The 27,214-nt window shown below is 41.7% G+C and overlaps 2 protein-coding genes and 1 non-coding gene across 4 annotated transcripts; 1 reads left to right on the top strand and 2 right to left on the bottom strand.

Moving 5' to 3' along the window:
* Positions 1-2,264: 2,264 nt before the first annotated feature.
* Positions 2,265-4,388, bottom strand: snai1b (snail family zinc finger 1b). The gene is made up of 3 exons (XM_017415020.2): positions 4,152-4,388; positions 3,403-3,960; positions 2,265-3,126 (listed from the first exon to the last, which is right to left on the bottom strand). Exons 1-3 carry the CDS (start codon positions 4,231-4,233, stop codon positions 2,945-2,947), a joined length of 822 nt encoding a protein of 273 aa, XP_017270509.1. The 5' UTR covers positions 4,234-4,388; the 3' UTR covers positions 2,265-2,944.
* A 5,308-nt stretch (positions 4,389-9,696) lies between these two features.
* On the bottom strand, positions 9,697-9,768 carry trnaa-ugc. Its single transcript has one exon. It is a non-coding gene; the product is annotated as a tRNA-Ala (tRNA).
* A 4,661-nt stretch (positions 9,769-14,429) lies between these two features.
* LOC108235262 (tumor protein p53-inducible nuclear protein 2) lies at positions 14,430-26,040 on the top strand. Of its 2 annotated transcripts, none has more exons than XM_017415158.3 (4): positions 14,430-14,744; positions 18,300-18,655; positions 20,595-21,162; positions 21,282-26,040. In XM_017415158.3, exons 2-4 carry the CDS (start codon positions 18,532-18,534, stop codon positions 21,535-21,537), a joined length of 948 nt encoding a protein of 315 aa, XP_017270647.1. In that variant the 5' UTR covers positions 14,430-14,744; positions 18,300-18,531; the 3' UTR covers positions 21,538-26,040. The 2 variants fall into 2 exon arrangements, with proteins under 2 accessions (XP_017270647.1, XP_017270649.1); XM_017415160.3 differs by having other exon boundaries at positions 14,435-14,744; positions 21,006-21,162.
* Positions 26,041-27,214: the final 1,174 nt, after the last annotated feature.

The following is a 27,214-nucleotide window of genomic DNA, read 5'->3' as shown; positions in this document are numbered from 1 at the left end:
CACAGTGAGCACGTCCTCTCAGCACATGTCATTGATCAAGTCCGCATTGCAACATGTGGCATTCCTCAGTAAATTCAACTCCCTCCTGATTTGATTAATGGCCTGAAAACAGAAACAACCATTCTTCTGCAGACACTCACCAAGTACCCCCACCCCTCTCCTCTTCCAATGTCCAGTCTCTCCTGTTGCTTACCTCCTCCCCTTATCCCAAAATCATCTGCTTCTCCTGCAAACTGATTTCTTCTCCCATACATGCTTCATAGTTTTCTACTTAAGGCTGGAGTCAATTTGAGATTTTTCTTTTTTTTTTAAAAAAAAAGGACAAAGCTGGAGAAGAGCACCAGCGGAGAATGTTGGCGCTGAAGGTTGGGGCCATTGTGTAAGAGCTCTGCAGCTTGTAAGAGGGTTGGAAACTTTATCCTAGTGACTTAACCCTCCTGGCTTGAATGTGATCCTCCAGTGAATCAGCTCTGCAAACCCTGACAGCTCTGATTTCAGCAATACACTCTCCTCCTCCTCCTGAGTATGGACCACGGTGACCCTCCTGGCAGAACGGAGACCAACAAAATCACTCGTATGAACCAGATGCTTTCTGTCAGTGCTTTTTGTTTGTGGAGGGGTTGTGTTTGCACAATACTGGCAGGCCACTTCCTGTTCTAAACATTTCTACAAATAGATGCATTGAATTTAGCAGAAAGGGACATCTCCAGGTTCTGCTTTCAAAAATGTTTGACTTTGAATTTGTATAAAAACTTTGCGTGATCGTTGCTTCATTCGGTTGCTTCCTGTTGCTCGAACCGCGAGTTTATACAGCCTTGCAGAGCATTTAACAAACATGTCAAGCCCTTCTTTTGACTCCAAAAACGATGTTTGTTTGGAGAGAATCAAAGATTTCTTTTGTGATGGAACAAAGTGCAAACTGTCAAGCATCAACTTGTCTATACACAAAACCAAATTTCATTAGAAAGTGCTTGTCATTAGAAAGTCCCCCTTGTCTTTGTAATTAGGTCAGCGGTACTTTATTTCCTGTTATGAGGAAATCTAATTATTGCTTTGATTTAGGAGCAAAGTGCAGGGACAACAGACCGAGCAGCCCTCCCTCCTGTTGGACGGTGGTGTTGTATGTCTGTCGCTAATGGCTCAGGAATGTCAAATTAGTCAGGGAGACGCATGCGTGACACCGCAAACATTAAAATACTTTGAGAAAACCAATATGATACCAACAGACGTTGAAAAAGAAAGGTGACAGCTCCGGTGATCTCACTGCCTCAGAGCAAGAAAGCCACCGACTGCCTCCTACGCGCTGCAACCCCCCCCCAGCAAGATGTCAAGAGTTTGATTTCAAAACGGCCGAAGCAGATGAGAAATGACAGTTTATTTGCAGGTTGTGGAGTTTAGATGTCCCAAGGAGGAATTTGATATCTCTATAGAAATATTTTGACAAGTCACGTGCCTTCTCTCTCCTCTGTGTATCTGTTGAAGATACACAGGCCTCTCGTCACCTGCGTTAGGTGTGCAGCAGCCAGAATGACTTCACCTCTCACCTGGCAAGAGCTGAAAGAAGGCAGACTTTTTTTAAAAAAAGACCCCGTCCTTCTCATCAAAGCAGGCGTCATTATTCAGTGGATATGTGTAGCCTTTAGGATGGTGTTTACATTGAGCAAGCTAAGTCATGCAATCGGATCTCAGGCTTTCTGTGCGCCCCCTTCCACACACGTGCACACACGCACCTTTCAACACGAGAGGCTACCGGAGGAAATGCTGTTACCTCACCAAGACAGGCTGGCGTCAGTGTGTGGGTCAGGAGGGAAGGGGAGGGGGAGAGGGGGTGCATGGATGTTCAGCCCGAGCTGGAAGTTGACTCTCAGTGCAGCAGGAAATAGGTCAGTGGGATTCTCACACTCAGCTAATTTCAGTGATTCTGCTTTGCAAAGCTTGGCCTCTTTTTTTTTTCCTCTCCCTTTACTTAGCATGAGCTTCTACTCCCCCCACCTATTCACCCACCTGCTCAGTGTGTGTTCTCCACGTTTTCCAACAGCCCAGCAGGTGTGTGCAGGTGTTCCCCTTATCACTCAACATCCCATAAACCTCTCCCCGTTCCCCCGAACACACACCGACCCCATACAAGAGCGCACAGCTCTGTCTTCCCATTCAGAAACTGTCATGCGTGTCCTAATGAACTTTGTATGTCAATACAAAGCCTGTTGAAATACTGTTGCATTAAAAAAGGACACACACACACACAGACACACAAGCTAGAGTTGTTTTTAAAAAAAAGCTTTTATTTACAAATGGCAAGAAAATAAAACACGTTTCAAAAACAAAAGAGCATTTTTAGCAAAATTCATTATACAAACGGCAGATCAGACATAGTTTAGAACAAAATTGGTCAAGATCATGTGGGGTTTTTTTATGCCCGAGAACACATAAGAGTCTGTGGCATAAGGAGGGGCGACCGGAGCGGGTGTTAGTGTGTGTGTGTCACCTGTCGAGGAGGTAGCAGCTATCACATCTCTCAGCACCCTGCCTCCGCGTTGCACAGACAGCTGTCTCAACACCCACACATCATGCATGTATAGTGTAGTGAGGAATGACATCCCCGCATACACACACACACAAACACACCCAAGCAGCTGCGACGTGGCCAGAGTCCCGGACCGGCCGGCACCAATGAAGTTTCCTGGGAATTAACCGCATGTTCAGCTGCCCCAAATCACACACAGACATGCAGTTGACAGGATGCAGCAGATACCAGGCGGATCTGAGATTTGACTAACAGAACGGGGAATTTAAGGCACTTGAGAAAAAGTCATTTCATTAAAAGCAGAGCTGCTGCAATTTTTTTTCTTTTTTTTTTTTTTTACACGGCCTGATATCCTCGTGTTTTCTGTGTGCGTTTGCTCTCGTCACAAGGAGAACAGAATCAGTTCGGGGGAATGTGAGCCTACGAACCGGGACAGCAGCCGGAGGCGTTGTGTTTGTGCAGCAGGGACATGCGGCTGAAGGTCCGCGAGCAGGAGCCACACTGGTACTTCTTCACCTCAGAGTGGGTCTGCAGGTGTGCGCGCAGGTTCGAGCGGTCAGCAAAGGCCCGGTTGCAGTGCTGACAAGCGAAGGGACGCTCACCTGATTTGAGAAGAGAAAAGCGTCAGCACCAGAAAAAAACACAAAGTTTTATCCTCCTGGTGATTGTTTTTCAAATCCACTTCAGGGACGCGACAAAAGAACTTAACACAACAAAGACACCCTGGTTTAGTTAATGCAGGGTGTTTTTATGCAGACAAACTGTGAGGCTGAGATTAGATTGTCCTCTGCTGAGAGATAACATTTGCTCAATAAATATCAAGGTGCAACTAGCTGTTACATTAACAAGCCAATGGGGTGAAAACAGTAGTGTGTTACCTGTGTGTGTGCGAATGTGTCCTCTGAGCAGCCACGGCCTGGAGAAGGCCTTCCCACAGGTGGGACACACACAGGGCAGAGTGTGAGAGCGAATGTGCATCTTCAGGGCCCCCAGGCTGGTGTACTCCTTGGGGCAGTGTTTGCAGTGGAAAGCTGGGCGTGCAGAGACCTCGGGCGTCACGGAGGTGGTCTGCAGCGTTGGGACAGGTGGGGAGAGCTGGTGGTGGGTCACCTGATGATGGGAGAGCGCCGAGAGGCTGCCGTAGCTCTTACTGCAGTGGAGGCAGTAGTAGATGTGCTGCACTGCATCCGGACTGGGGGGGTCTGAGGTACGGCCCCCGTCTTCCTCTTCCTCACTGCTGCTGCTGCTGGAGGGGGAGCTGCTGAGGTCCAGAGGGTGCAGCAGTGATGGAGGCAAGGACACGGGGGTGATCGGGGAAAGCGGCGCAGGCAGGGCATCCATGGGGGTGGAGATTGGGCTGCCGGGATGGCAGGTCAACGCAGAACTGTTGTCCCGCGTTGGAAGTTCAGCTCGGGGGAAGCTTTCTGGGACAACAGCTGCAGAGGAAATAAAATCAGGTTGGTTAATGCAGATAATCCAAACTGGTTTTCATTCTTGCTCTCGTGATGAATCCAGCTTTTCCAGGTGATTAGACATGCCCTTTTTTAAGATTTGGTAGCTACATGTAGATGTGACAGTACAGTTTTCCATCTCTCCCTTTACCTAAAACACAAAAAATAGAACTTACCTGTTTGGCTGTCCAGTTGGCTCTCCCTGTAATGAGGCTTCTTGCTGGAAAAGTACTTCTTCACAAGAAAAGATCGAGGCATGATGAGCTCAAGTTTCTCTTAGGAATACAAAGCAATTTCCGCAACAAAAATGCGCTCTGAACCCAGTGCGTTTCCAGACAGAGAGCACGAACGTCTGCAGTGAGCAACACTTCTCCTCTGGCTTGTTGCGTGCGTCTTGTTAAAGTTTCCTCCTTCATATAGCGGGCAGAAGCAGCGGGTGGGTGGGCAGGTCTCCGCCCACGGACACACCCCGTGTGCGTCAAGGCGCGGCGCCGCCGTCTCTCCTCTCGCCACAGGTGCCAAAGGCTGTAGCAAAGTGCAGATCCGACTGCGCATTTCACTTTAACTGCTTGAATACTTGGTTAAGAAAAACATCCACCCTCCGCGCGATCCCGAATAAGTCTGTCGGCTCCTGCAGCAGACGGAGATGCGTGTCCAAAAAAAAAAGTCTGAGAGAAACAAATGCGCTTATCTGTTGCCCCCCACACTAAAAGACTGTGTAATTTATAATCTGAAATTAAGACACGGATTCGCCACTTTGACCTCACAGATGTGAAGAGCACAAAAATGTAAGGAAGACATGTTAGACGACCCCCACCCCTCTCCAGCACCCCCGAGCGCATCTGCTCACCGCTCTCCGCAGGGAGTTAACCGGCGTGAATAGATGGTGACACTGCTCTCCAGCTTGTCCGCAGCATGAAATGAGGCCAAAAATAAAACAAGGCGACAAAAACCACGTGATGATGTAGAAGCAAAGCTGTTAAATCGGCTGCCTTCAAGTGAAATGACGCATGACCGTCATGGCATGCGCTCGAATACAATCCCAAATTATTATTATGATGATTTTGACATTGGTTACTTCTTTAATCAAAATCAATTCTGGCGTGCAGGAACTCCAGCCTAACCATATCAGGCATTGTATTTTGTTAACAAGTACAACGCACACTATTGAGCGCGCGAACTCGTGGATTTAGCTGCATCTTGTTGGCGCGTAAATCCCGAGAGGCCGAATATCAGGTGGCAGCCCTTCATCAGACAGGAATGTGTCGGTCTTTAGTGGTGCTGTTTAGCATTGCAAAGACCCTCCTCTTCATCCAGCAGCCCGGGGACTGCTGGATGAAGAGACCGTGCACGTGTCCATTGTCACGGCATGACCAGTAGTTCACACGTCGTTAGGGTCCTAGTTGACGCCATGTAGACTGAAGGGGGTGGGGGTGGGGGTCAGGAGGCCAGGACAGTAGCAAAATAGGAAGACAAAACACGTTTCTGTCATCATGCTGATTCCTAGGGTTTAAAGTGACAGTTTGGTGCAACTTTTAAAAAAAGAAACACACAAACTGGAGTATTGACAACAGGACAGAGTTTAAGAGTGAAAACAGGTGATTTGACTGTGCTGAAGCTGCTGCATGAGGCAGACACTTGGTGTTACAGCAGGCTGGGCTGACCTCGTGACACACAGAGGACAGAAGAACATGGAACAGATGTGGCCTCGGGGGCAGATTAGACACTTTTCTCCCACTTTGTGCCGTAAACTGTATCAAAATGCCCTAAAACAGAAACAGTGACACAGTCTAGGTCGTCTGTTTTCTTCCCAATCCCATCACTGTTCGTTTGTCTGCAGCGTTGGAAAAATCCCTCACGAACCAGCGGTCGGATTTGAATGAAACTGTCAGAAAGTCATCACTGGTTGGACATCTGCAGCTGAATAACTTTTGGAGATGACTTCATTCTTATCATTATTAGCCAACCCAAATATGGCTCCAGCTCAGTCAGTCTTTCCAGGCGCCGAGCTAAAATTTGGTGTGGCAGTAGCCGAGAGTCATCCTCGACGCACTCTCTGAGCACTAGCGCGTCTCGTGAGTGCTCACAATACCGCCCAAGATCCCTCACTCGTAACGTTCTTTACAAGATTTGACCAAAAGCAGCTAGAACTCTGTCACCTTTAGTTGACTTCAGTTGAAATCTCTCGCACAGAAGGCGGCGGGCGATACGCATTACCTCAAGGAACGTTTGGCCCTTAATCACAAATGGTTGGATTTGTCCAAACCTGAAATAAAATCTTCCTCATCAAAAACAGATGTGTACCTAGAAAGCGGAGGAGACGTTTGTGTGTTTGTGATGGCTGAAACACCCAGGCGGCCTGTTGGAAACAACGACCTTTTGTAGATTCAGCGTAACAATGTTGTGGCGGCTCCTCTGCAACATCAGGAAGCAGCGCTGACCTACGTTATGAGGTCTTTTTTTTTTTTTACATCTGCAGAGATGGGTCACATGGATATTACAGCTTGTACAGTTTCTTAAACAGGAGAAGAAGAAAATGCTGCAAAAGCAACACGATGACCTCATCCTTTATAGCAAACCAGTGCATGGTTTAGTGAACACCTGAACCCATGTCATTAAGATTATTGCTTATAATGAAGTTCACATTCCTGAACATAATTTTAAAGTTTTAGGTCAGTTTGTCATCATCTGACTTCGCTGATGGGGTTTGTCCGTGTTGACCTTTGACATGTATATAAATGGAGGCGACACCCTCCCAAACGCCCTATTGTCAGGTTTTCTTTTGTTTTTTTCTCAAGAGCACCTTAAAGCCTCACTTTACATTTCCAAACCTCCTTTATAGTTTTTAATCAATCACCATTCACTCAGCTCGGAGCACAGGTACATTCAGATGAGTTGTTTTTCAGCTCAGGAAGTAAATGATGAAAACAAATAAATAAATCGCAATCTTTTGCCTCAGTCTCAGAGATTATTTTTGACATATTTCATTTGTTTCAAGCTTTCTTAGCCCCTGTGTGTTTGTTTACTTGTTTGTACATGCAGACCGGAGTGTGTGTGTGTGTGTGTGTTAATGTTGCCCTGCAGTTCAGAGGTCCACCAGGAGGAAGATAAGATTATCCCAGAGGAATGCAGAGCGGGTCATCTGGACACTCACTCCTTCACACACTTTGCAGTTTGAACACATTCTTTTGTTCAAGTCTGACGCGCTCGTGAACACACAAACACACACACAATTTGTCCGGTGAAGAAAATCAGCCGTCATGCTGCCCAGACTGAAAGCTACAAACAGCCCAGGAAGCCATTTGGATCATTTCCTGTATCAAATATAATACACTAAAACAAACATTACTTATTATATTTTGCCCTTTTTTTCCACATAAAAAGCTCATTTTAATTGGAAAATGGATCCAAATAAATTACAATTAGCTGACCTTCAGAATATTACACCTTCAAACTTGCTGAGAGGAGTATTTTTATTTATTTTTTTAACTTTTAGTTTTATTAAAAATCAGTTTAGGACTTCTGTTTCACCACATGGTTGTATTTTTACCCAAACAGACTAACTGCAGTAACTCTCACCGTTATGTTGAGCTGAAAGAAGCTTCCTTGGATTGTTTCTTCACCCTCCCATCCTTAAAACAGGAATACAAACACACAAGAAATGTTAAACATCTGAGGAGAAACTGACCCGACGTGGAGTTATTAGAACAGTTTGCAGGAAATTAAAGACCTAGCGTTACAGAAGGAATGGATATCGCCCGACTTCTTTCATGCCGAAGTTCTGGACTAAGAAGTTTCTAAGATTATGTTGAGAAATGATGGTGATGTAGTAATTTATGGGAGGGTTGTGAATGATGCTCAGCTCCCAAAACATCAAATTTGTGTTCAGTATCTGTATAACCCACTGAGTTATAGTCACCATCATCTTTTATTCGTAGCTCAGTTGCTGAAACTTGATTTTTTTTGTTCGTGTTTTCCAGTTTTGTTTGCTCCTGTTCAGTGACAGTGAAAATAATGCAAACCAAATGTATGTTTTTCTTTTTCGAATCTATCATCAAGTGGTAATTACTGGCAGCTCTCATGATATTTGTCCACGGTTTGTTGTGTTGCAGGGCGGGCTAAACAAACATTTGATCAGGCAGCTGCCTGGATTATGAACAAACACTCGCCTGTCTCACACAGATGGAAACATTTTCTATTTTTACAGTATGTGCGGGTGGTGAAATTCAACATTAGCTCACAAACCAAGGTTTAAGGTTTTTACTTTCTGGCTTCCTTACAAATGCCTCGAAATTCTTATATCAGAAACACACAAAGTGGCGATAGCCCAGATGTGTGTGTGTGTCTGTGTGTTTTAATCATGAGCAGCAGACAGAAACCACAGTCCAACACACACTCATGGTACCATGAAAGGTCAGAACTTTACTTTCTGAAGAAAATTTTTAATTATGCTATAAAAATAGTGCTGACATTTTTTTTAAAAAGCTTGTTATAAACATATATAAGAGAGTAATTTCCTCCACTTTTATAATTATTTGCAGATTTTTTTGTTTGTTTTAAATGCCGTATCTGAAGAAAAATATAAAAAAAATTACTTGATTTAACTTGTGCAACACAAACTTCCTTGTCTTAAATATTTACTCAAAATGACTCAAAATAGCTCCATGCAAAGATGTTGGTTTGCTTTTTTTAACATTTTCTATAAATGTAGTTGGTAAGTCTTTTGTTTATTATAATGTATTCTTAAAAACCTTATGTTACAAATGCAGCTGGTAGGTATTTATGCTTTTATTTCCAGTGTCAAATGAAAGTGTTCAATTAAAATTAGGTGAAGGTTTTCTGTGACAATATTTTGTTTTAAAAAAATATTCAAAAGAAATGAACATTTAAAAACGTAATTTTAAATGTAAACGCATAAGAACAAAGAAAAAAAACAGACATTATAGGATTTTAACAAAGCATACCAATATTAACAAATAAACATGTAAGTTTGCAAAAACAATACACAGAAAGTGCACAAAGGTTTAGTAAAATATTAAAATGAATAAATATTAAAGTTACTTTAAATGAGCTAACCACATATTTCTGGTAACATCAAACACTGCTTTCAATGATCTAGCAGACCAGTCATTTTTGTGCTGCTTTTCCTACGAATAAACTTAAATTACGGTGGGCGAGCTGTAAGTGTCGCCCTCCTTTGTTCACAGTGTGAACTGATCAGATCAGGCGATACTCGAAGTGACCACCAGGGGGCGGCAGAAGACCAGACATGTTCCTTAAATTCAGGATTTGGTGCGGAAATCATCATATCTGTTACGTTTATAAATATATGCAGCAGGTTTAAATATCACAATTATAAAGACAACCTAAATATCAGCATTAGTTTGTGTTTAATGATTCCGACACATGTCCAACTACTCCATTTGATGGATTAATGTTGCTTTAGTCAGTGAAAAAAGCACTATTATTGCATTAAACAAGCTTTCAAGGAAGCGAGGTTCTCGTTTCTCTTTGTCTCCACATCATAACACGAAAAAACTCGTTTTACAAAACAAAGAACAGGAAGGTGTTCATTCAAACATCTTTCACGGGGCGGACGCCTTATCTCAGCTTTTATTATCGAGTTTTATTGAGTTAGTTTCTCCTTCATGAAACGTACAGACATGGATATTGTTAGACACGAATATTATTTCAACTATTAGGAGAAGAAGAAAAAAGAAGTGGAGATGCCGGGGATTGAACCCGGGGCCTCATACATGCAAAGCATGCGCTCTACCACTGAGCTACATCCCCTGGTAGAAAAAATTGCTGCCCTCGGTGTTCACGATAGTAACACTTACACTGTTGTTTTATTCTTGGACTGTTCATTTCTGTTCTGATAGGAGTCCAAGGTTATCTAATCCTAAAACATCACTCATGGTTTTCACCTGGTTTGAGCCAACTCTATATTCAGTACTTTTAATTAGCATGTTAATTACACTTCTTTTTAAGGACTGAAAATAACTGATTCCTGTTCTATTAGTGATTATTTAAGCTCTAAACTGTGTCTAAAAGACTCTAATTGTGGTTTTTTTGGTTCTTTTCTTTTCAGATCTTTGTTCTATTTTTAACCTGCCAGCCATGTTTTGTTTTCAGTCAGAGGACACATCTGCCTGAGCACGGGCCTGTCCTTTTCCCACGCTAATTTGAAAAGCAAACACTAAATTGACTGGCTGTAGAATACAAAAATGGTGGGTGGGGGTGGCGGGGGTGTATTTGATGCCCTTAGCTTGAAATTTAGGCCTCCTCCTGTCCATCCAAGGTGCCCTAATCCTCTGGGGAATTTAAAATAGCCCCACTCCTTGTTAAGTTTCATAATATCCTGCAGGGAGGGGGGGGACCTGTACCCCTCTGGTGAGCACAGACTGTCCTCATACGTGAAGTGTTTATCAGTGTCTGCACCCTGCCAAGGACGCTGTCTCCAGTCCAGACCCTGCCTGCTCAGGCCTTGTAGGGACGGACGGACAGACGGACAGACAGACAGAGGGTTTGGAAGATGGGGAGGCAGAGGGTGTGAGACTTGGGATCTCCCGGACGGAGGGGGATGCAGTAAGTTCTGCTCTTGTCGTGTGAACTCAGACTGCTGACAAAGTACCATCCTGCTGTCTGCGCTGAGTAATGAGGAATAGCAGACAAGTGTTATGTGACCGGAGGTTATCTGGGGACTGTAGTGTTGCAAGTATAGACAAGCTGTATGCAATATGAGACGCAGAAAGGAGTCCCTTACCTTGGGACGCACACCTCCAGACATCACTGTGGACAGTATCGAATAAAACAGCTCAGACTTTGGTTTGAAGTTTCAGCTGTTTCTGACTGTCAGGTTTGAATTAGCTGTTAATTGTGGAAATGCTGATTCAGCATTCATGCTATTGTTTTCCTGTTTCTTTATTTTTCAGTGCATTTCGCAGTCTAACTACTTCCGGATTATTTCTGCTTTTTTAGCCATTCGTGTATTCAAAACCTTCAGCTCCTTCGGGAGACAGCTACCGTGACTTTTGGGTTTTGTAACTTTTATATTTTTCAAAATATTTAACTTTATTTACAAATACTTTCCCCGTAGAAATATATTGTTCTGTTGGAAATCTGCTTTAGTATGCTTCGTCTATGTTTCTATTTCTATGCATCGTTTTGCTTTTAGTTATCATTCTGCTACTTTTAGCTTTTAGCTACAGTTCTGCTGGTCTAGCTAGCCCTTTGCCTCTTTTTGCTTTTAGCAAATGTTTTGCGACTTGAAACTTTTCGCTGGCATTTTTGCTCCTTTTTGGCTTTTAGTGCTCTGCCTCTCTTAGCTTCTTTAGCAAATTTTAAACAGCCCTCTGCATTCACATTGCATTGCAGTGAAATACACAATTTTGTTTCTAGTTATTATTCACTTTCTTAGTTTACTTTGAGCTGGAAAGAGAAAAAAAAAAATCAGATCACTGACTTATACTGTAACACCTCAGACCCAGAAATATGCCACAGCTTGTTTTATGAATGCAAAAAAGTATTTTAAATGCACACGCTTCAAACGGACAACCCACCCTTGTAATATACATTATCGTGTCTTTACGTTTCAGCTCGTTGTGTAGAGTTATTTTAAGACAAGGTGCACCTTGGATCTGCTGTCTTATCTCCAGCCAGCAGTGAGCAGGAACAAGGAGGCCCAGAGGAAGAAAGAGGCATCAAAAATACAGCTGACAGAACACGTGAAAAGGAGGCGTATGACTGTATACAATGATGCAAATACACTATAAATATAGTACTCTGGCAAAATATATATATATATCTATGTCCTTTAAATAGGATGTAGATTTTACTCATCCAGATAACACCACCTTACAGAGGCGATTTGACACACAAAAACACAAAAACTAACATTTTCCATCCAGAGCTGTTTGGTCCCATTTGACAAGTTGCCATGTTGTCTGTTTTAAGCATCACTGGCATGTGTGAACTTTTCATGCCTGTCGCCCAATTCCCCCAGCCAGCTTAGAAAACTCTGGGAATTGTCGGGCAGCTTCAGTGAAAACCCCAGGACGGATTAGGAAAAAGAAAAAGAAAAATGAGGCAGAAAATAAAAAAGCTTCACCTCTACTCCATATAGCCCTCAGTTCATTCAAGCCCCAGGCCTTTAAATGCAGGATAATCACGACTGACATCTGTTTTACATGACAGATATTAAACTGTAACTACCAGCATGACGACAAGTACATGACGGAACAAGTGCCACCAAGCCTGACTTCTCCTGAAGCTGGAGAGCGCAAACATTAACAGAAGCACAGATGCACACACTGTTCTCGCTAAATGTTTGTGTCCGTGGTTCTGCGATCATCACTGCACCATGAATGTGTCTGGATAATATGTGACTTGACCGGCTCCGGATTAAGCCAAAACCTCACAGACATTTGAAAACTCCCAGTGAACTCGTTCTTAGAGCTGTCAGCGAAATCAGCAGCAACGCCTTGGGTTCTGCATCAGGAGAGCATGCTTACGAGGAACTCTGTGTGACACACAGAGCAGGAATCCAGACAGGTGGGGCACATCTGTTTTCAGTTTCGAGTCAGGTTTGGGTTCATTCCACGCAGCCTGGCTTCTTCGCCCAGCGTTCTTACAATACATGTGCAATGGTCTTGGCTGCTTCCCTACTTGGCTGTAAGTGTAAACAAAACAAACAAAAAAAAAACATTTTCAGCTGACAGCGTGTTTTAAATTGATACCCTCAAGAAAATAACCCAGCAAAGACCTGACTTTGGAGCTGCTAGTGTTCAGTTTTACCACAGCTCCAAATGTTTGCCCCATGACTCTCTAGGAATCGACTTTTTAGGGAAAGAAATTATGCTTTTTAATCTGGGTTACCTGTGGCGTTTCTTGTGGGTGCAACAATAAGCATTTGTCAGATTTCATTGAAGCAAACTGTAAATGAACTAAAGGCCTAGCAATCCTTGAAAGAACATGTGTCGCTGAAAGAACTAGATTGTCTTATTTTAAGAAATAATAACGTTGTAGCCATTTGAGAATAACAACGTCTGCAATTTCCTGCAATACCTCAAGACGTCACACTCAGAGCATGTGTTTTGAATGACTTTCAGCCACTACCACATCAGATTTTAGGTCAATATCTATAGAGTTTCCTGAGCTATAAGGATAATCTTGATTAACTTAAATTGGACTGATTTCTGAAGTTAATGCGTTGTAGGTGTACATCCAGTGATTACTTTCTGAATGTCTCATTAAAATCCATCCACGCACACAGACGTGCGCAAAAACATCACCACCCGTTTTCCACCTTCAGCTGTGGACACTGATGATTGGTGGCTCATGCATACAGTGCCTTTAAAAATGAGATATGTGCTTACATTTTATGTTCAGGAATATAAAATCTGTTTATCTGGTGCGAACATTCTGTTTAGAGGGGGCTTTGTTTAAACGCGGCCACGCTCTGTGATTCCAGTTATAATATTCAAATAAGGGTGATGAAACTTCCTGCTGGACTGAGATGCAGCCGACAGGTAGAATATGTAGGAAACAGCACACAGTTAACATATTTATGCCAGCCCACACAAAGCTGTGAACTGCTGTGGAGAATGATGCATAATTTCTTACTTCATCAGAATAATACAGGACCACTGTGTGACTGCCTTTGCATAATCTGTGATAAACCCAAGGCTGTGGAAGTTCTCAGGAACCACCAGGGATTGTTAAAAGCAAACAGAAAGCTCATTGGCTCCTTAGGTACCGCATTCATAAAAAAAGTCAATATGACTGGCTGATATAGGCTGAAAGGAACACTTGGGTCCTCCCCGTTCGGGCTGGGTTAACAAGAGTGATGTTAAGGGGGAGGGGAATGGGATTTATTTACATATAAAATTTAAAGTAACATCACAGAGGGAGCAGGACTGTGAGCCTGGGTCTGTTGAGCAGTTGAGGCCGCGGGATCAACGAGGTCAGAGGAGTAAATGTAGACTGAGAAACAGAGAAATGAGTCGTGTACTTTAAAATAAAATGCTGATTTTTGTTTAGTCCAGATGTGGAGTATCAGGTGTGCTGCAGCAGCTCCTGCCCCCCCTGCTGAACTTTAATTCATTTATTAAACATCAGGCTAACAGGGTAATGACTCTGCTGTCAACAGATCTTCATCTCCGTGCTCCTGGGAGCAGACCCTGGGTCGGTCTCCCCCCTTTCCCCCTCTCCACCCCCACAGCAACCCCACCCCACCCGGCCCCTTCCCCTAACACCCAGAACCTGGAAGCTGATCTGGGGTCGGTTCCCTCCGGGTTCCGGGCTCTGCCCAGCCCCCACCCTCTCTGCTCGCCCTGTTACCAAGAGGACTCGGTTCGTTGCTGGGTGTAATATTCCCATTGGCTGGTTTCCTGGCGGCGTGGGCGGGGCGAAGGGCGGGGCCTCGGGGCGCCGTGATCTCACAATCAGCTGTTTTGTACGCTCCACATTCTGATCTGCGGATCAGCTGGAGGCAGCAATAAAACTGAAGAATTTCTGCAGCGGAAGGAGGGGAAAATAAATATAAATACAGAGGACAGGAGGACAAAGCTGCAGATGTTATGATCTGAAAAAAAAAACTAAACAGTGTAATTTGTTTTACACGAAGCCCTTCTTCTGAGAAGAAAGCCTTTTATTTTTGTACAATAGTGTTTTAGCTACCTCACATAAAGGCTACCTAAAGCTATGCTTTAAGCGTTTCTACTGTGTGTGAGATCTCGTTTACAACTTGAATAACCCTCCAAAGGCAGGTAAGTCTGGATTTCCTAACCCCAGATCAATCCCTGAATGTATTATTTGTCTCTGTGCTCCACGGAGGTTTCCTTCCGCATCGCTTGTAGATCATTTCTCCTCCTAAAACATCCACCAGACAGCCTGTCTGCTGGAATAAAACAGGAGGACATGAAGTTCTGAAGGAATTACATCGCTTTGTCTGCCGGTGACCCATATTGTGGGGCTGTCTTTCGCCGCTGTGTGTCATAACCAGTGATGGTCTATTATTAGGAATATGTTTGCAAGCAGCATCGCGGCCCAGAACCGAAAAGGCTTATATTCGACGTCCTAAATACCCTAGGAAGAAAAAAAAAAAAAAAAAAAAAAAAAGGAAAAGCGACCCCGGGTTGGCTGTAATGCGACGCCAGCAGCCGCTGTTTTTTGCACCATAATGCTGATGTGTCGCGGGCGGATGTTGGGGTTGATAAAAGAGTCTTTCTTATTTCTTGGACAGAAATAAAAAAAATGTCATCCCTGCTATCATTGTGCGAGCAGAAGCCCTTCCAGTGCCTGAGCCTCAGCTGTCATTGCTTTGACCCTTCAGCTTATACGGATAATTCATCTTTAACCTGTTTAACCTACAGAGGGCTGTCCGCATTAAAACACTCCAGGTTTAGTCCTATTTTCATATAAAACGTCAAAAATCCTGTTTGAATGTAAATACCGCTGCTGTGTTTTTTCCTTCTCTTTTTTTTTTTTTCTTTACGTAAGGGCAGCGATCGACAGCAGCAGACCTTCACTCGGTGAAGGATCTGAGACGCAACAAAAAAAAAAACTAAAACACGAAAAGCGTCGCAGGTTTACACATACAGCAGCAAACATCTGTTTATTTTTGCCGTATTTGCTGTCAAGTCTTTCATTTTTCTCTTCCTCCGGTCGGTGAACGGACTGAAGCCTCTCTGTCAGCGTTCATGACGTGACGTGACGTCACCAGCGTCTTGTTTTTATTTTATAAAGCTCCGCCCACTCACTCCTCCCCTCCCGCTCCACACCGGAAGAACTCTCACTGGATCTTATAATACATATTCTTGTGTTATACATGTAATAATTACTTTTTTTATAAACAAAAATTAAATTATGTAATTCTCGCTACATCACATATGATATTACTATATTTTAAAAAAAATAAGTGCTTAAAGATGCTGATGAAGCTAAAAAGGAACTAAAATTGAGTTGTTAAAGCCTAAAGAAGCAGAATGCTGAAAAATAGCCAAAGGACCAAAACTAAAAGCTAAAAGTAGCAAAATGCTACCTAAAAGTAGTGAATCACTAGGTATATGCAGCAAAAGGTTAGCCAGAAGCCAAAAGTAGCAATGGGCTAGATAAAATCTAAAAGTAGCAAAATCCTAATTAAAAGGTAAAAGTAGAAAAAGGCAAGATATTATCTAAATGTAGCTGAATGGCAGCTAAAAGTAGCATAAGAAGATAAAAACAGAGCAGAAGTCTTGAATCAGATTTCAAGGAGAAAAATGATTTGAAGAGATCTTAATGTATATCTGTGGAGAAAATATTTGTAAATTAAGTTAAATACTTTCAAAAAACCAAAAGTCATAGCGCCCATCTCCTGAATGGGCTGAATATTTTGATATATGCATGGCTAGGTATGAGTAGTATTTAGACAGGAAAACAAATTCACTCAGTGTTTGTGCCATCTTCCTGCATTTCAGGTTTTATTTAACATCCACTTGTTATTTGTCCTGACCAGATGTTACAAAAAGAATCCCAAACTGCAAAAATGCAGCAAGTCTGATCAAATTCATGTCCATTTCCAGCACAGCACTTGTTCTAAATGTTTTCATCTGCAAGTCATTGCCCGCTGAAGATAAAAAGGGATGGCGGTTGTGCAAAGAGGAGATTGCAGAAGAGCGTGCAAGATTGCCAGATATTACCATGAGAACATTTTAAGTTCCTGAGACACTTACTAAGTTTATTTTTCAACTTGTGAAATATGCTCAGCAACAAAAGCAAAGTTTACTAATGTTGGAGTTTTATTCTATACATCTAATAATTGGCCTGAACGTCAAATCAGCCTCTTTTATTTCTCTTCTCACACCAGTGTCTCTAGCTATATTTACACCAGTTAGACATATTATCTCTAAACTGATAAAAAAGGAGGTTTTATCAGGGGAGTGCTGAACATATACTTGTGTAATGCCGTTCAAAGGTCTTTCAATGAAGAAAAAACTATTAAGTTGAATTTATTTTAGTCCCATTAATTCATTTTTGTTGGGTTAGGAATGCATGAAATGAATATCAGTGTTAAGGATCCCAACACCGTAGCTTACTACCCTGCAGAGTCCTGATTACGTAACAAAAACTATTTAGTCAACTGAGGATGATGTAATTTCTATCATGATTGCTTGCTCCACACTCTCATCACTTTATTAAAACTGCTCCAATGTAGCCTGAAGATGTTGGCATTTTGTATTATTTGATTTAATCTGCATCAAGAAAAAAAAGGTGATTAAAAAGCAGCGTACAACTGGAAAAAACACTTAACCACAAATGTATTATTTAAAGTGGATCAGGTATTTGTACACGTCCTGGGAGTGATATTTACACTCACACACAGGAGCATGATTTAAGAACGTAAAACTTGGCATTTTGGTCATGTAGATGTTCTCCCGGTGAACTTAATTTTCAAATCATCATTCCATCATGGCGCTCATTTGTAGGTCAGGTACTTGTCCTTTGCCTTAGCAGCTGCAGCCACTGTGTATCTGATTTTCTTCGCATGTCAACACATGCACTGTGCTTATTGTCTTTTTGTGACCTTCCCTCACTCCCCTCCTCCTCTTCCTCTTCTCTAGCCTGTCCATCTGTCCTGAGACTCTGCTGATTGGTTATCTGACTTTAATGGGGGAAGGGAGATGTGTCATTGTCCAACCAGCTCTTTGCTGGTTGATTAATTCATTTTTTCATAAACACTCTCCTTTTATATTCTTAGTTATTGGGACATGATTTGGCTCAGTGCCCCTCTGCTAATGCTTTTTATAGGTCTCCTTATATCATAGCCAAAATATAGCATACAGTATGCAGCTGACTGAAACTTTAGTAGGACTGAAAGCTGCTAAAATCAGTTCTTTCATGCACATACTAAGATTTATTTTACACTACTTTATGCATGAAATGAATATGTGTACATTATATATATTATTTTATTATTTTTAATAAGAATCAGGTATCTGAAACTGACATTCTTTAAAAATGAGCTACAGATTTAGGCTCTGTATAAATATAAGAGCGTCAACTGTGAGGTAATAAAAAAAACTGAAACAGAAAAAAATAGATTTTAGGTAAACCTTTGTAAAGTAGCTTAATACTGAAACTTTTCATTATTAACAAAAAGTTTTAATCTAATTGTTCCAAAACTGTGTGATATGTCCTAATGAAACTCTCCCTGAACACATTGCTCTTTATTCCGTGGCCAAGCTGTCAGGAAATATTGTCTGTCAATAAGTGGCATTTACTGTAGTTTTGTTTATGCTACAACTAATGATCTTTTCTCTCTCTGTCTTCCTCTCTTTCTTCAGGCCTTTGTTCCAAACCAAGTGAAACCTTACATTTGCACTACAGACGCCTGTTTAGTCCTGTTTGTCAAATCCAAGATCAAACACAGGGCTTTAAGCGGAAACAAGAACATCAGGCAAAGAGCAGCATCAAACTAATACATAAAAAAATCAAAAAGGCAGCTATACTTTTTTTTTATCCTTTGTGGACAGCTAAACACACTCCAGTCATCTAAACTCAAAAATACAAGCAGCGATGTTTCAGCGTCTTAGCAACCTGTTGTTCGGGGAGGTTGAGGAGGTGGCAGCTGAGCTGAATGGACCCAATCCATGTGTGACGGAGGCGGACGAGGAAGGATGGATGCTCGTCAACCTGACTGGTGAGTCAGAAAGCATTGGGCTGGAATGGAGAGCTTGGTGTTTCATTTTAACTCAAGTCTGCTGTTGGAAATGCAACCAATGTTGGGGCGTTGTGGACGATGTAAATAGAAACGGAATGCAATGATTTGCAATTCTCTTAAACCCATATTTCAACTAAGAATTGTGCCATTTTTAGGAAAATAAAAGAGGTCTTTTTTAATTTGATGGCAGCAACACATCTTCAAAAAAAAGACATGACAGGAGCAACAATACACTATAAAAGTGAGTGGTGTAAATAAGAAACAGCTGGAAGAACAATTTGCAATGGACTTGGTGATTTGGCAACAGGTCAGTAAGAACAAAGAGGTTCCACTGTCTGTAAAAACAACTGTCATAAACTAGTGAAACAATTTCAGAATCATGTTCTCCAATGAAATATTGGACAAAACAAAACTATGAATATGCCATCATCTACAGTTCATAATATCATCAAAAGATTTCAAAAATCTGGAGAAGTCACTGAGCTCAAAGGACAAAAGGCTGAAAGTCAATGTTGGATGTTCGTCATCTTCAGGCCCTCAGGGGCCACTGCATTAAAAACAGGCCTGATTCTGTTCTGGACATCACTGCATGGGTTCAGGACTACTCCCACAGTCATTGTCTATAAACACAGCTCAGTGAGCCATTCACAAATGCTGGTTTAAGTTCTCATGCAAAGAAGAAGCCAAATGTGAACACCATCCAGAATCACTGCAGTCTTCTCTGGGCCAAAGATAATTTAAAATGGACTGAAGCAAAGTGGAAAACTGTTCTGTGGTCAGACAAACTTGAAAACCACAAACACCATAGTCTTTGTACTAAAGAGGAGAGACACCATCCAGTTCAAAAAGCCTGCTTCTCTGATGGTATGGGGGTGTATTAGTATCTCTGGCATTGGCCATTTACACATCCCGAAAAGTACTATAAATAAAGAAACATATATGCAGGTTTTAGAAGAACAAACAACCTCTTTTTCAGGGACTCTAAAGCACATACACACATACACATAATGAGCAGCTGCTCTCCTCAGTTCCTAGGTGTTTACAGACTATTGTTAAAAGAAAAGGAGATGCTTCTCAGTGGTAAACATGGCCCTATCCCCACTTTTTTAAAATGTGCTGCTGTCATAAAATTGAAAATTACTTTATTCAAGGGAAAGTAAACATTTTGAGTTAAAACATTTGCTATGTTTACTATGTTCTACTGTGAATAAAATATAGGTTTATCATATTTGCAAATCATCACATTCTGTTTTTGTTTGCATTTTCGCCACGCCCTAATGTTTTTTGGAACTGGGGTTGTCGTTGATTTGTGTAGTTTTTCTAGCATGTATGGTTCTGAAAGAGCAGAGGTAGGGGATGAAGGGACGGGGTGAAGAATCAGTCTGGGTGTGGCACAACTACACTGGTGCTAATATGTGACTGCTAGACAAAAAGTGCTTTCTGTCAGATGATGGAAGCACATAAAGCTCTGTGAACATGCGTCATCTTCCACTTTGTTTATGATGTGATCATGACATTGCTGTGTAGGAAAAAAACTGTTTTGGTACTGGTTCTGGAGCCAACCAAACAAGAGAACATGAAAGTACCTCTCAAAATGATCAAGACAAACATTATGTCTCTGACATAATCACAACCATAGAGGGTGAACACAACTAACAATGTGACTCCTTTATGTTTTGTGTTTCCTTACCCCTCCCCCCCCCCTTTCCAATTAAAAAAAAAAAATCCTCCATATTTCCCACACTGGTATGTGTGCGCGTGCGTATGTGATCCCTTCTAAATGACCCCCTTCGTCCCGCATGGGTTTTTGAAAAATCTGCCACATTTGCAAAAATGTTTTTTGCAATATCCCCCTCCCCATCTCAAACATATGTCTCCACTGGCCTCCCTGATCTCATCCGTGCCATGTGCTCAAAAGAATCTGACTGCATGATGCAGGTGGAGGGTGAGACAGGAACTCTACTGATTGCACAATCATTCCCCGACAGCAACCCATCAGATCACCAAAACTCACAAACAAGAACTGAAAGCCTAGTCCCCATTCCCCGCCCACCTCACAAGCGACGCAGGACACATAAAGGTCGGACACGGGGTGCAGTAGCGTCATCAGACCCCCTGTCTTGTCTCAGCTTTAGCCCATCACACTTAGGTGCTACACCCGTGAGCCTACCAAGACAGGCCAGACTGTCCACGCCCTCCTCCACCCCGTCGATGTCCCCAGGGTCTGGGAGTGAGTGTGGGGGCAGTGGGGGTACCAGTAGGGCAGGCTCAGAGAGAGGCTGCATGGATGAGAGTTGGTTTGTCACCCCTCCCCCCTGTTTCACTGCAGAGGGAGCCACAGCAGAGGCCAGTCCGATGGAGGACCTCCTCATAGAGCATCCCAGCATGTCTGTGTACGTCTCCCCAAACAATCTGTCCATGGTCTCCAACAGCAACCTGTCTGTGGTGGGGGAGGAGAGTCTTGTCAGCGTGGCGAGCAGCGTGAGGTGAGAAATCTTCATGAATGCTGAACTCGACTTTCACCTGCCTCAGCATAAATAAGGAAATTTCTGCCACTTACATCAGTTTTTTTTGTCGTTGTTGCTCGTTCGTTTTCCTTCCGCAGCAGAGGGTCTGAACCCGTCGCTCCTCCAGCTATGCCCACCAGGGTGAGCCGTGGAGCAGCCGCCCAGGCCGGTGCTCTGGCCAAGGTCACTCAGGTGGCCAGGGTCCAGCGTTACAAAGCTCGCATGGAGCGGCGCCATCTGAGCCGCAACCACATCCAACGCCAAAACCGTACGAGGGAGCAGGCCCCTCGCCATGGAGCCCACGGCAGAAACACCTTCCTTCACCAGCCCTGCAAGCGTAACATCTGTCACTAAACTCCCCCATTAACCTGGGGGGCTTTGTTTACTCTGGGGGCATTAGTACTGCAGCTCAAGTCAAACATGATTACATTTGTCAACCCACGGCAGATCTGCAGGTCTTTTTGTTTCACCCTGCTAGTTTTCAACCTAATCTGCTGTAATGAACCAGTCGCTCCTAGATTAGTACAAACCTTAACCATTGCCTCCTTATTGTTCTTTGCGGCAAATGAAAAAAACAAATAAACAACCAAAAAAATAAATATAAAGCAACATAATATCTCATATGTAGTAATATTAATGCATGAAAAACAACAAAAGTTGAGTTATATTAATTTTCTTACCCTCTTCCTTGAATTATGTGATTTTTAAAATGTATTCGACCACAAACGCACCACAATACTGAAGTAATCGTAACAAAATAAACTCCAGCTGAAATAGCCAGATGTGTTTCACCTCTGACTGAAGGAACAGAAAGGACAAGAAAAACAGCCAAAAAATAAAACTCATCGTAATATCTTTAAAGCTTTATATTAACATTGATTTTAGTTGTTTTATTCAGAAAAAGGTGGAATGTTATCCCGTGTTTAGAAAGAGAGAGAAAAGAGAACTCACGGGACACTGTTTTCTCTTTGATTTGGTTTATTGATTTAAAAAGTGAAAAGAAAAGTGAAGCAACCTGTTTCCCAAGAGGAAGCTGTGTATTGTGAGATTTCTCTTCTCTGTCTCTGTGAAGGACTAAAGGATGTAGAGGATGGTGAGAGGACGTGCAAAACAGACTAAAGAGTAAAAGGTAGAACAACGGAATGTTAAAAGGACGTCGAGGAATTAGAATTGAGTCTATGAAAGTGAAATGTAATCCCACTGAGCAGCTCCTAATTGACTGGGCATCAATAAAATCATCCTCGGATGGTTTAAAAAATCGGCGATGGGGGCTTGCCTTTGGGTTACGAGGTGTGGCAGGTTATGGTAGGTGCGAAACGATAAAGGTGGCAGCTCTTTATTTTGTTTTATTTAGTTACACCATCTTATGTTAGCTTGTAAATTGTTTTGCGGTATCGTCTGTCAGTTCCACAAAGAGGAAACAAAGTCAAGCTGTTCCCGGTCAGATGAATACATTTGGCTTTCAGAAGGACAGCGATCATTAATTTTTACATCTGTCCAGCAGGCTTTTGTTTCGTTTAACCACAAAAAGCTCTGCGCTCTTGCGTTATCCATGTGAACACCAAAAACATGATCTGTTTATACAAGTATACATTGTCAGAAGAGGATATTTGTTTGAAAAAAAAGGGAAGTGATTAAATTCCTAATGCCTCAGAGCAAACATCTCACCCCATTTCATTACTTTCAATAACTGTCATCCTGCTCATGGTCCATAAATGTCCTGCCCTTTTATTATTAGCACATCCAGCTTTAACCACGACCACTTTAAAGATCTAGCTTACTGATATGTATTCAACAACAATAGTAAACTATGGTGCTCAAGTGTGTATACAAATGTTTGTAAATGATTCGAGAACATGGATGTAAGTTTGCACTGTCAGATATTTTGTGAGTCGAAGTTTTAGCAGTGTGCCGTGTGCTTGTTGTTGGGTTTTTTTTCTTCAGTTTTTCTTTTGTGATTTTTGTTTTTTGATCCTGACTGTGTGTGAGGAGGTGTACTGATGAGCTAAATGTGGGGAGAAAAAAAACAAAAAACAAAACAAACAATGTTGGTCATTTATTTTTCTTGTAAATATCTAAAAAAAAAAAAAAAAAAAACAGTTTGTAATGCTCCGTTAGATGTCAAAGTCTCTCAGGAGTCGAGTCCACAGCGTTATGTCCGGTGGGACGGATGAGACTCTGCTCTGTTCGTCTCTGCTGTCTCTAGTTTCAAATCACGAGGGCCAGGAGGCCAAAAAGTGTTGTCTTTATCCGTGCGCTGTGGCAAACCATTTGGATATTTATTCAATATTCTTGATATCAAGCGTCATTTATTTTGTGACTCAGTTTGGTCACACTAGCTCAACAAACACTCCTACTAGTAACACATTTTTGCCAACTCTTTGCACTTTTGCCCAGCTAGTTGGAGCAGAAGTCATGCTAGTCAGCTATTTTGTCACACAAGTAGCTCAAAACTTCCAACTAGTTGTCTTTTTAACATACTAGTGAACCACCATGAAACTGTGTTGTACAAGTTAACCAGCAAGCATCAAAAGCATTTGCATGTTAACTAGTCAACAGAAATTATGCCAACCAGTCAACAGTTAACTAGCCAACTTCTAAATACTAAAACGTTCACTAGTCGACCAGCTGACATAAATAGTGGAACTAGTTAACTAGTAAGGCCAAATTTAGCCACACTAGTTGACAAATGAATATCTTAAGCCTCCCTAGTCTACATTTTAGGCACACTAGTTAAATAGTTGACATTTTACAGCTCCACTAGTTCACTAGTAAGACCAAAAAAGCTTTTAACTAGTGAACGAGGGAGCATTTTGGGCATTAGGAATTAGTGAGGCCAAATTTTGTTGCACTTGGCGAATAGTGGTTGTTTGGGGGCTTACTAATGAACTAGTAAGCATTTTTGGTGCACTAGTTAACTAACTGACTTTTTTATACCACTGCTAGTTAATTAGTAAGGATAAGAATGTGTGAACATTTTATTGGTTACTAGTTGACTAGTTAAAGTTTAAGTTTGCACTAGTCGACTTGTGCACAAATTTGACAGTCACTAGTCGGCTAGTGAGCAGTATTTCTGTTGACTGGTTAAAATATAATGGGTTTTGATGCTTGCTAGTTAATTTATATGTCGCAGATGTCGAGTAGTCTGGTCATGTGGTCCACTTGTGCAATAAAAAAAAACATTTAGTTAGGATTTTTGGGCTACTAGTGCGACAAAATGGCAGACTAGTGTGACTTCTATTCCAAATGGCTGGGCAAAAGTGGCACTGGTTGGCAACAATGTGTTACTAGTAAGAGTGCTTGTTGAAAATGTTTAACCAGTGCAGCGTAGCCGCGAACTGGTGGGCGAAAGTGACACTCGATATAAAGGATGTTGAATAAATACACAAATGGCCCTCCATCATTGTCATTCTCATGGCCATCATAAAAACAACACTAGACTCAGAGTTTCTGTGCCATAGGCAAACACTGCCCTCCTGAGGGTCCACTTAGCACAGCACTTGCTGCATGGATGCCAGTGATATTGCAGTAAAACGACATAGTTTAAATACATCACTGGTGGTGCGTCTGACTGTCTCCGGATTCATTTCTGATTGTTTGTTGTGTGGGTGTCTCAATCACGGAGTGCATGATATGAAATTCTCAAATATTCCTGTTTTTGTTTTGTTTTTTTCCTTTTATGGCAGTAATCGTTTGAATGAAAAACCGATGTGCACTCAAAGTGTGCTAATTTATGATAAAATTATTATTACTACCCTGTTTTATTGTTTGTTTGTTTTAAAGATTAATCTGACAGCTCTTGTAACATCCTTTAAGTGCGGGGCATCTGAGGCGATGAATCCAGCGTGTGCACACACACACACACACACACCCATAAATGTGTTGTGAAATGAAATCTGTTCAGGCATTCACTCTCTTTTGTCGCTTGCTGTTAAAGTGACTGTGCCTCAGAGTTAGAAAAATGTTTTTGTGATGAGAAAAAAAAACCTAAGCAAACAGCATGGACTGGGAGAAAAACTGGGAAATGAGGGAAAAAATATCACAGCTGGATGTGTGTGTAGGTGGAAAAACGATCACCACAGATAACTGCCGAAAAGCTTTTTTTTTTGTTCTTTTTATTATTATTACTATTATTATTATTATTATTATTATTTTTATTATCATTACTATGTGTCCTCACCATTATGCAAAAGTGAAATATGTTTCCAGTATGTTGTGTTATATTGTCATAAAGGTGTAGTTTTCAGAGTGAAAGTCATCCAAAACTGTGAAAATGTGTCACCTAATGTGTTGCACCTGTAAGATCAGAGGGACAAAAAGAGGCGGGAGACACAATAGTTTCTGTATATCGAAAAAGAAAAAAAAAAGAAAAAAAGAATTGTAGTTATAAATCTTCAATATAAATGCTTGTATTTTCCCATATAGGTTTTAGAAGAGCTGTTCAACAATGCAACAAAAGGCATTGAATGCCTTGGAAGTTTCTTATGTTTTATGTTGTGCCCTGATGTTTTGGCAGCTTAAAATGACTTGGGGGGGGATTACACCTCAGTTAGTACACCCATTCATAACAATGAATTATATAAACACAAGGCATTTTGGTGTATCTGATATCTATGGTGATTGTGCCTTTCACTGTTTCTGCATGGTTTACTTGTGATGTACTGAGTTTCCATCTGCGACGTGGACAGGCGTCCGCTGACAGCCAAAAGACCTATGCAAAGATCAACAAATGGGTTTTCCAACATCGGTTCAGAAAACACAGGTACACACAAAGAAGTACAATAAAAAACAAACAAACAAACAAAAAAAACCCTGAACAGTAACAACAGCAAATAAATACTCAGGTTAAGACCTGAATTTTGTGTCATTCTTCTTACTGCAAAGAGCATCACTGAATGTAACTGAGCGTCAAAAGAAATCATGCTCACAAAAATGGACATAAATTTAAAAAAAAAAAAATATATATATATATATATATATATATATATATATATATATAATGCTCAGCAACATGTAAATAAAAACTCCAATGCTTGTTGTTGCAATATAATGAACCTTACTGATGTTACTTCATGTTGATGTTTGTCATATCAGTTTATAATGCTCTCCTCATGCATAGGCAGACATGAGAAATCTTGATTTTACAAAGATAGGGGTGGGTATAGCAGCTAAAAGGAAGTGGCTTAAGTGCCAAAGATACATGTAAAATCATTTATCTTGAATTACGGTGTAGTCAGTGTGCCTTTATGTCACATTCCTCCATCGATTGTGCAAAAATCTGTCCTTATAGGTTGATTCCATGACATTCTGGTGATCTTGTTCAACATTTCTTTAGGGTTGCTGAAGGTTTTTTAAGCCATTTCCTTTGAATTTTGCTTCTTTTTCTCTGTAGCTGTTTTCATTGTTTGCTTAGCCACTTAACTCTGACCTTTGGATCATTCGGGCATGAAAAAGCACCTAAACTCAAGAGATGAACCAGTGTTGTGTCGACACATCTCAGTCACAAAGACACAATTTGTTCCCATTTCTTTGTAAGTATCTAACAAAACTGTTTGACACACATTTTATCACCAAACATGGTGATTCCCAAAGAGCTATTATCCGAAAACCTGGCATACAGACGATCGACTCAAGGATGATGCATTTCTCAGGTCTTCGCTGGATGTTTTTTCTTTTTCAGATACCTTTCATCTGCTGTAGGCCTGACACCTTCATGTCCTTTACTTGCTCACTTTCCTCAGTTTGTTAAAGTGCATTGCATAATATGCTGCCAGTATGCAGCCAAAACCACTGGATCTCAGAAAGCCATGAGAGCTAATGATTGGGACCACCTAAAAACGACTAGAACTTCTCCAGCAAACCACAGAGAAAGCCAGGGTTTCACTTTCACGCAGGGCTGCACGCTCGTAAGGGCAGGACTTGTAGGCACACACGTGTAATCGCCAAAAGGAGTAGCGACGGACCTTCATGGAGCATACAGAGCAGGGTGTGTTAATGAAATGTAAATACCATTTGTGGTCTGAATCTGGGT

This window comes from Kryptolebias marmoratus, linkage group LG8 (assembly GCF_001649575.2).
Source record: "Kryptolebias marmoratus isolate JLee-2015 linkage group LG8, ASM164957v2, whole genome shotgun sequence".
Classification (NCBI taxonomy): Eukaryota; Metazoa; Chordata; class Actinopteri; order Cyprinodontiformes; family Rivulidae; genus Kryptolebias; species Kryptolebias marmoratus.
The sequence above is the reverse complement of the archived record's forward strand: the minus strand, read 5'-3'. Positions and strand labels throughout refer to the sequence as shown.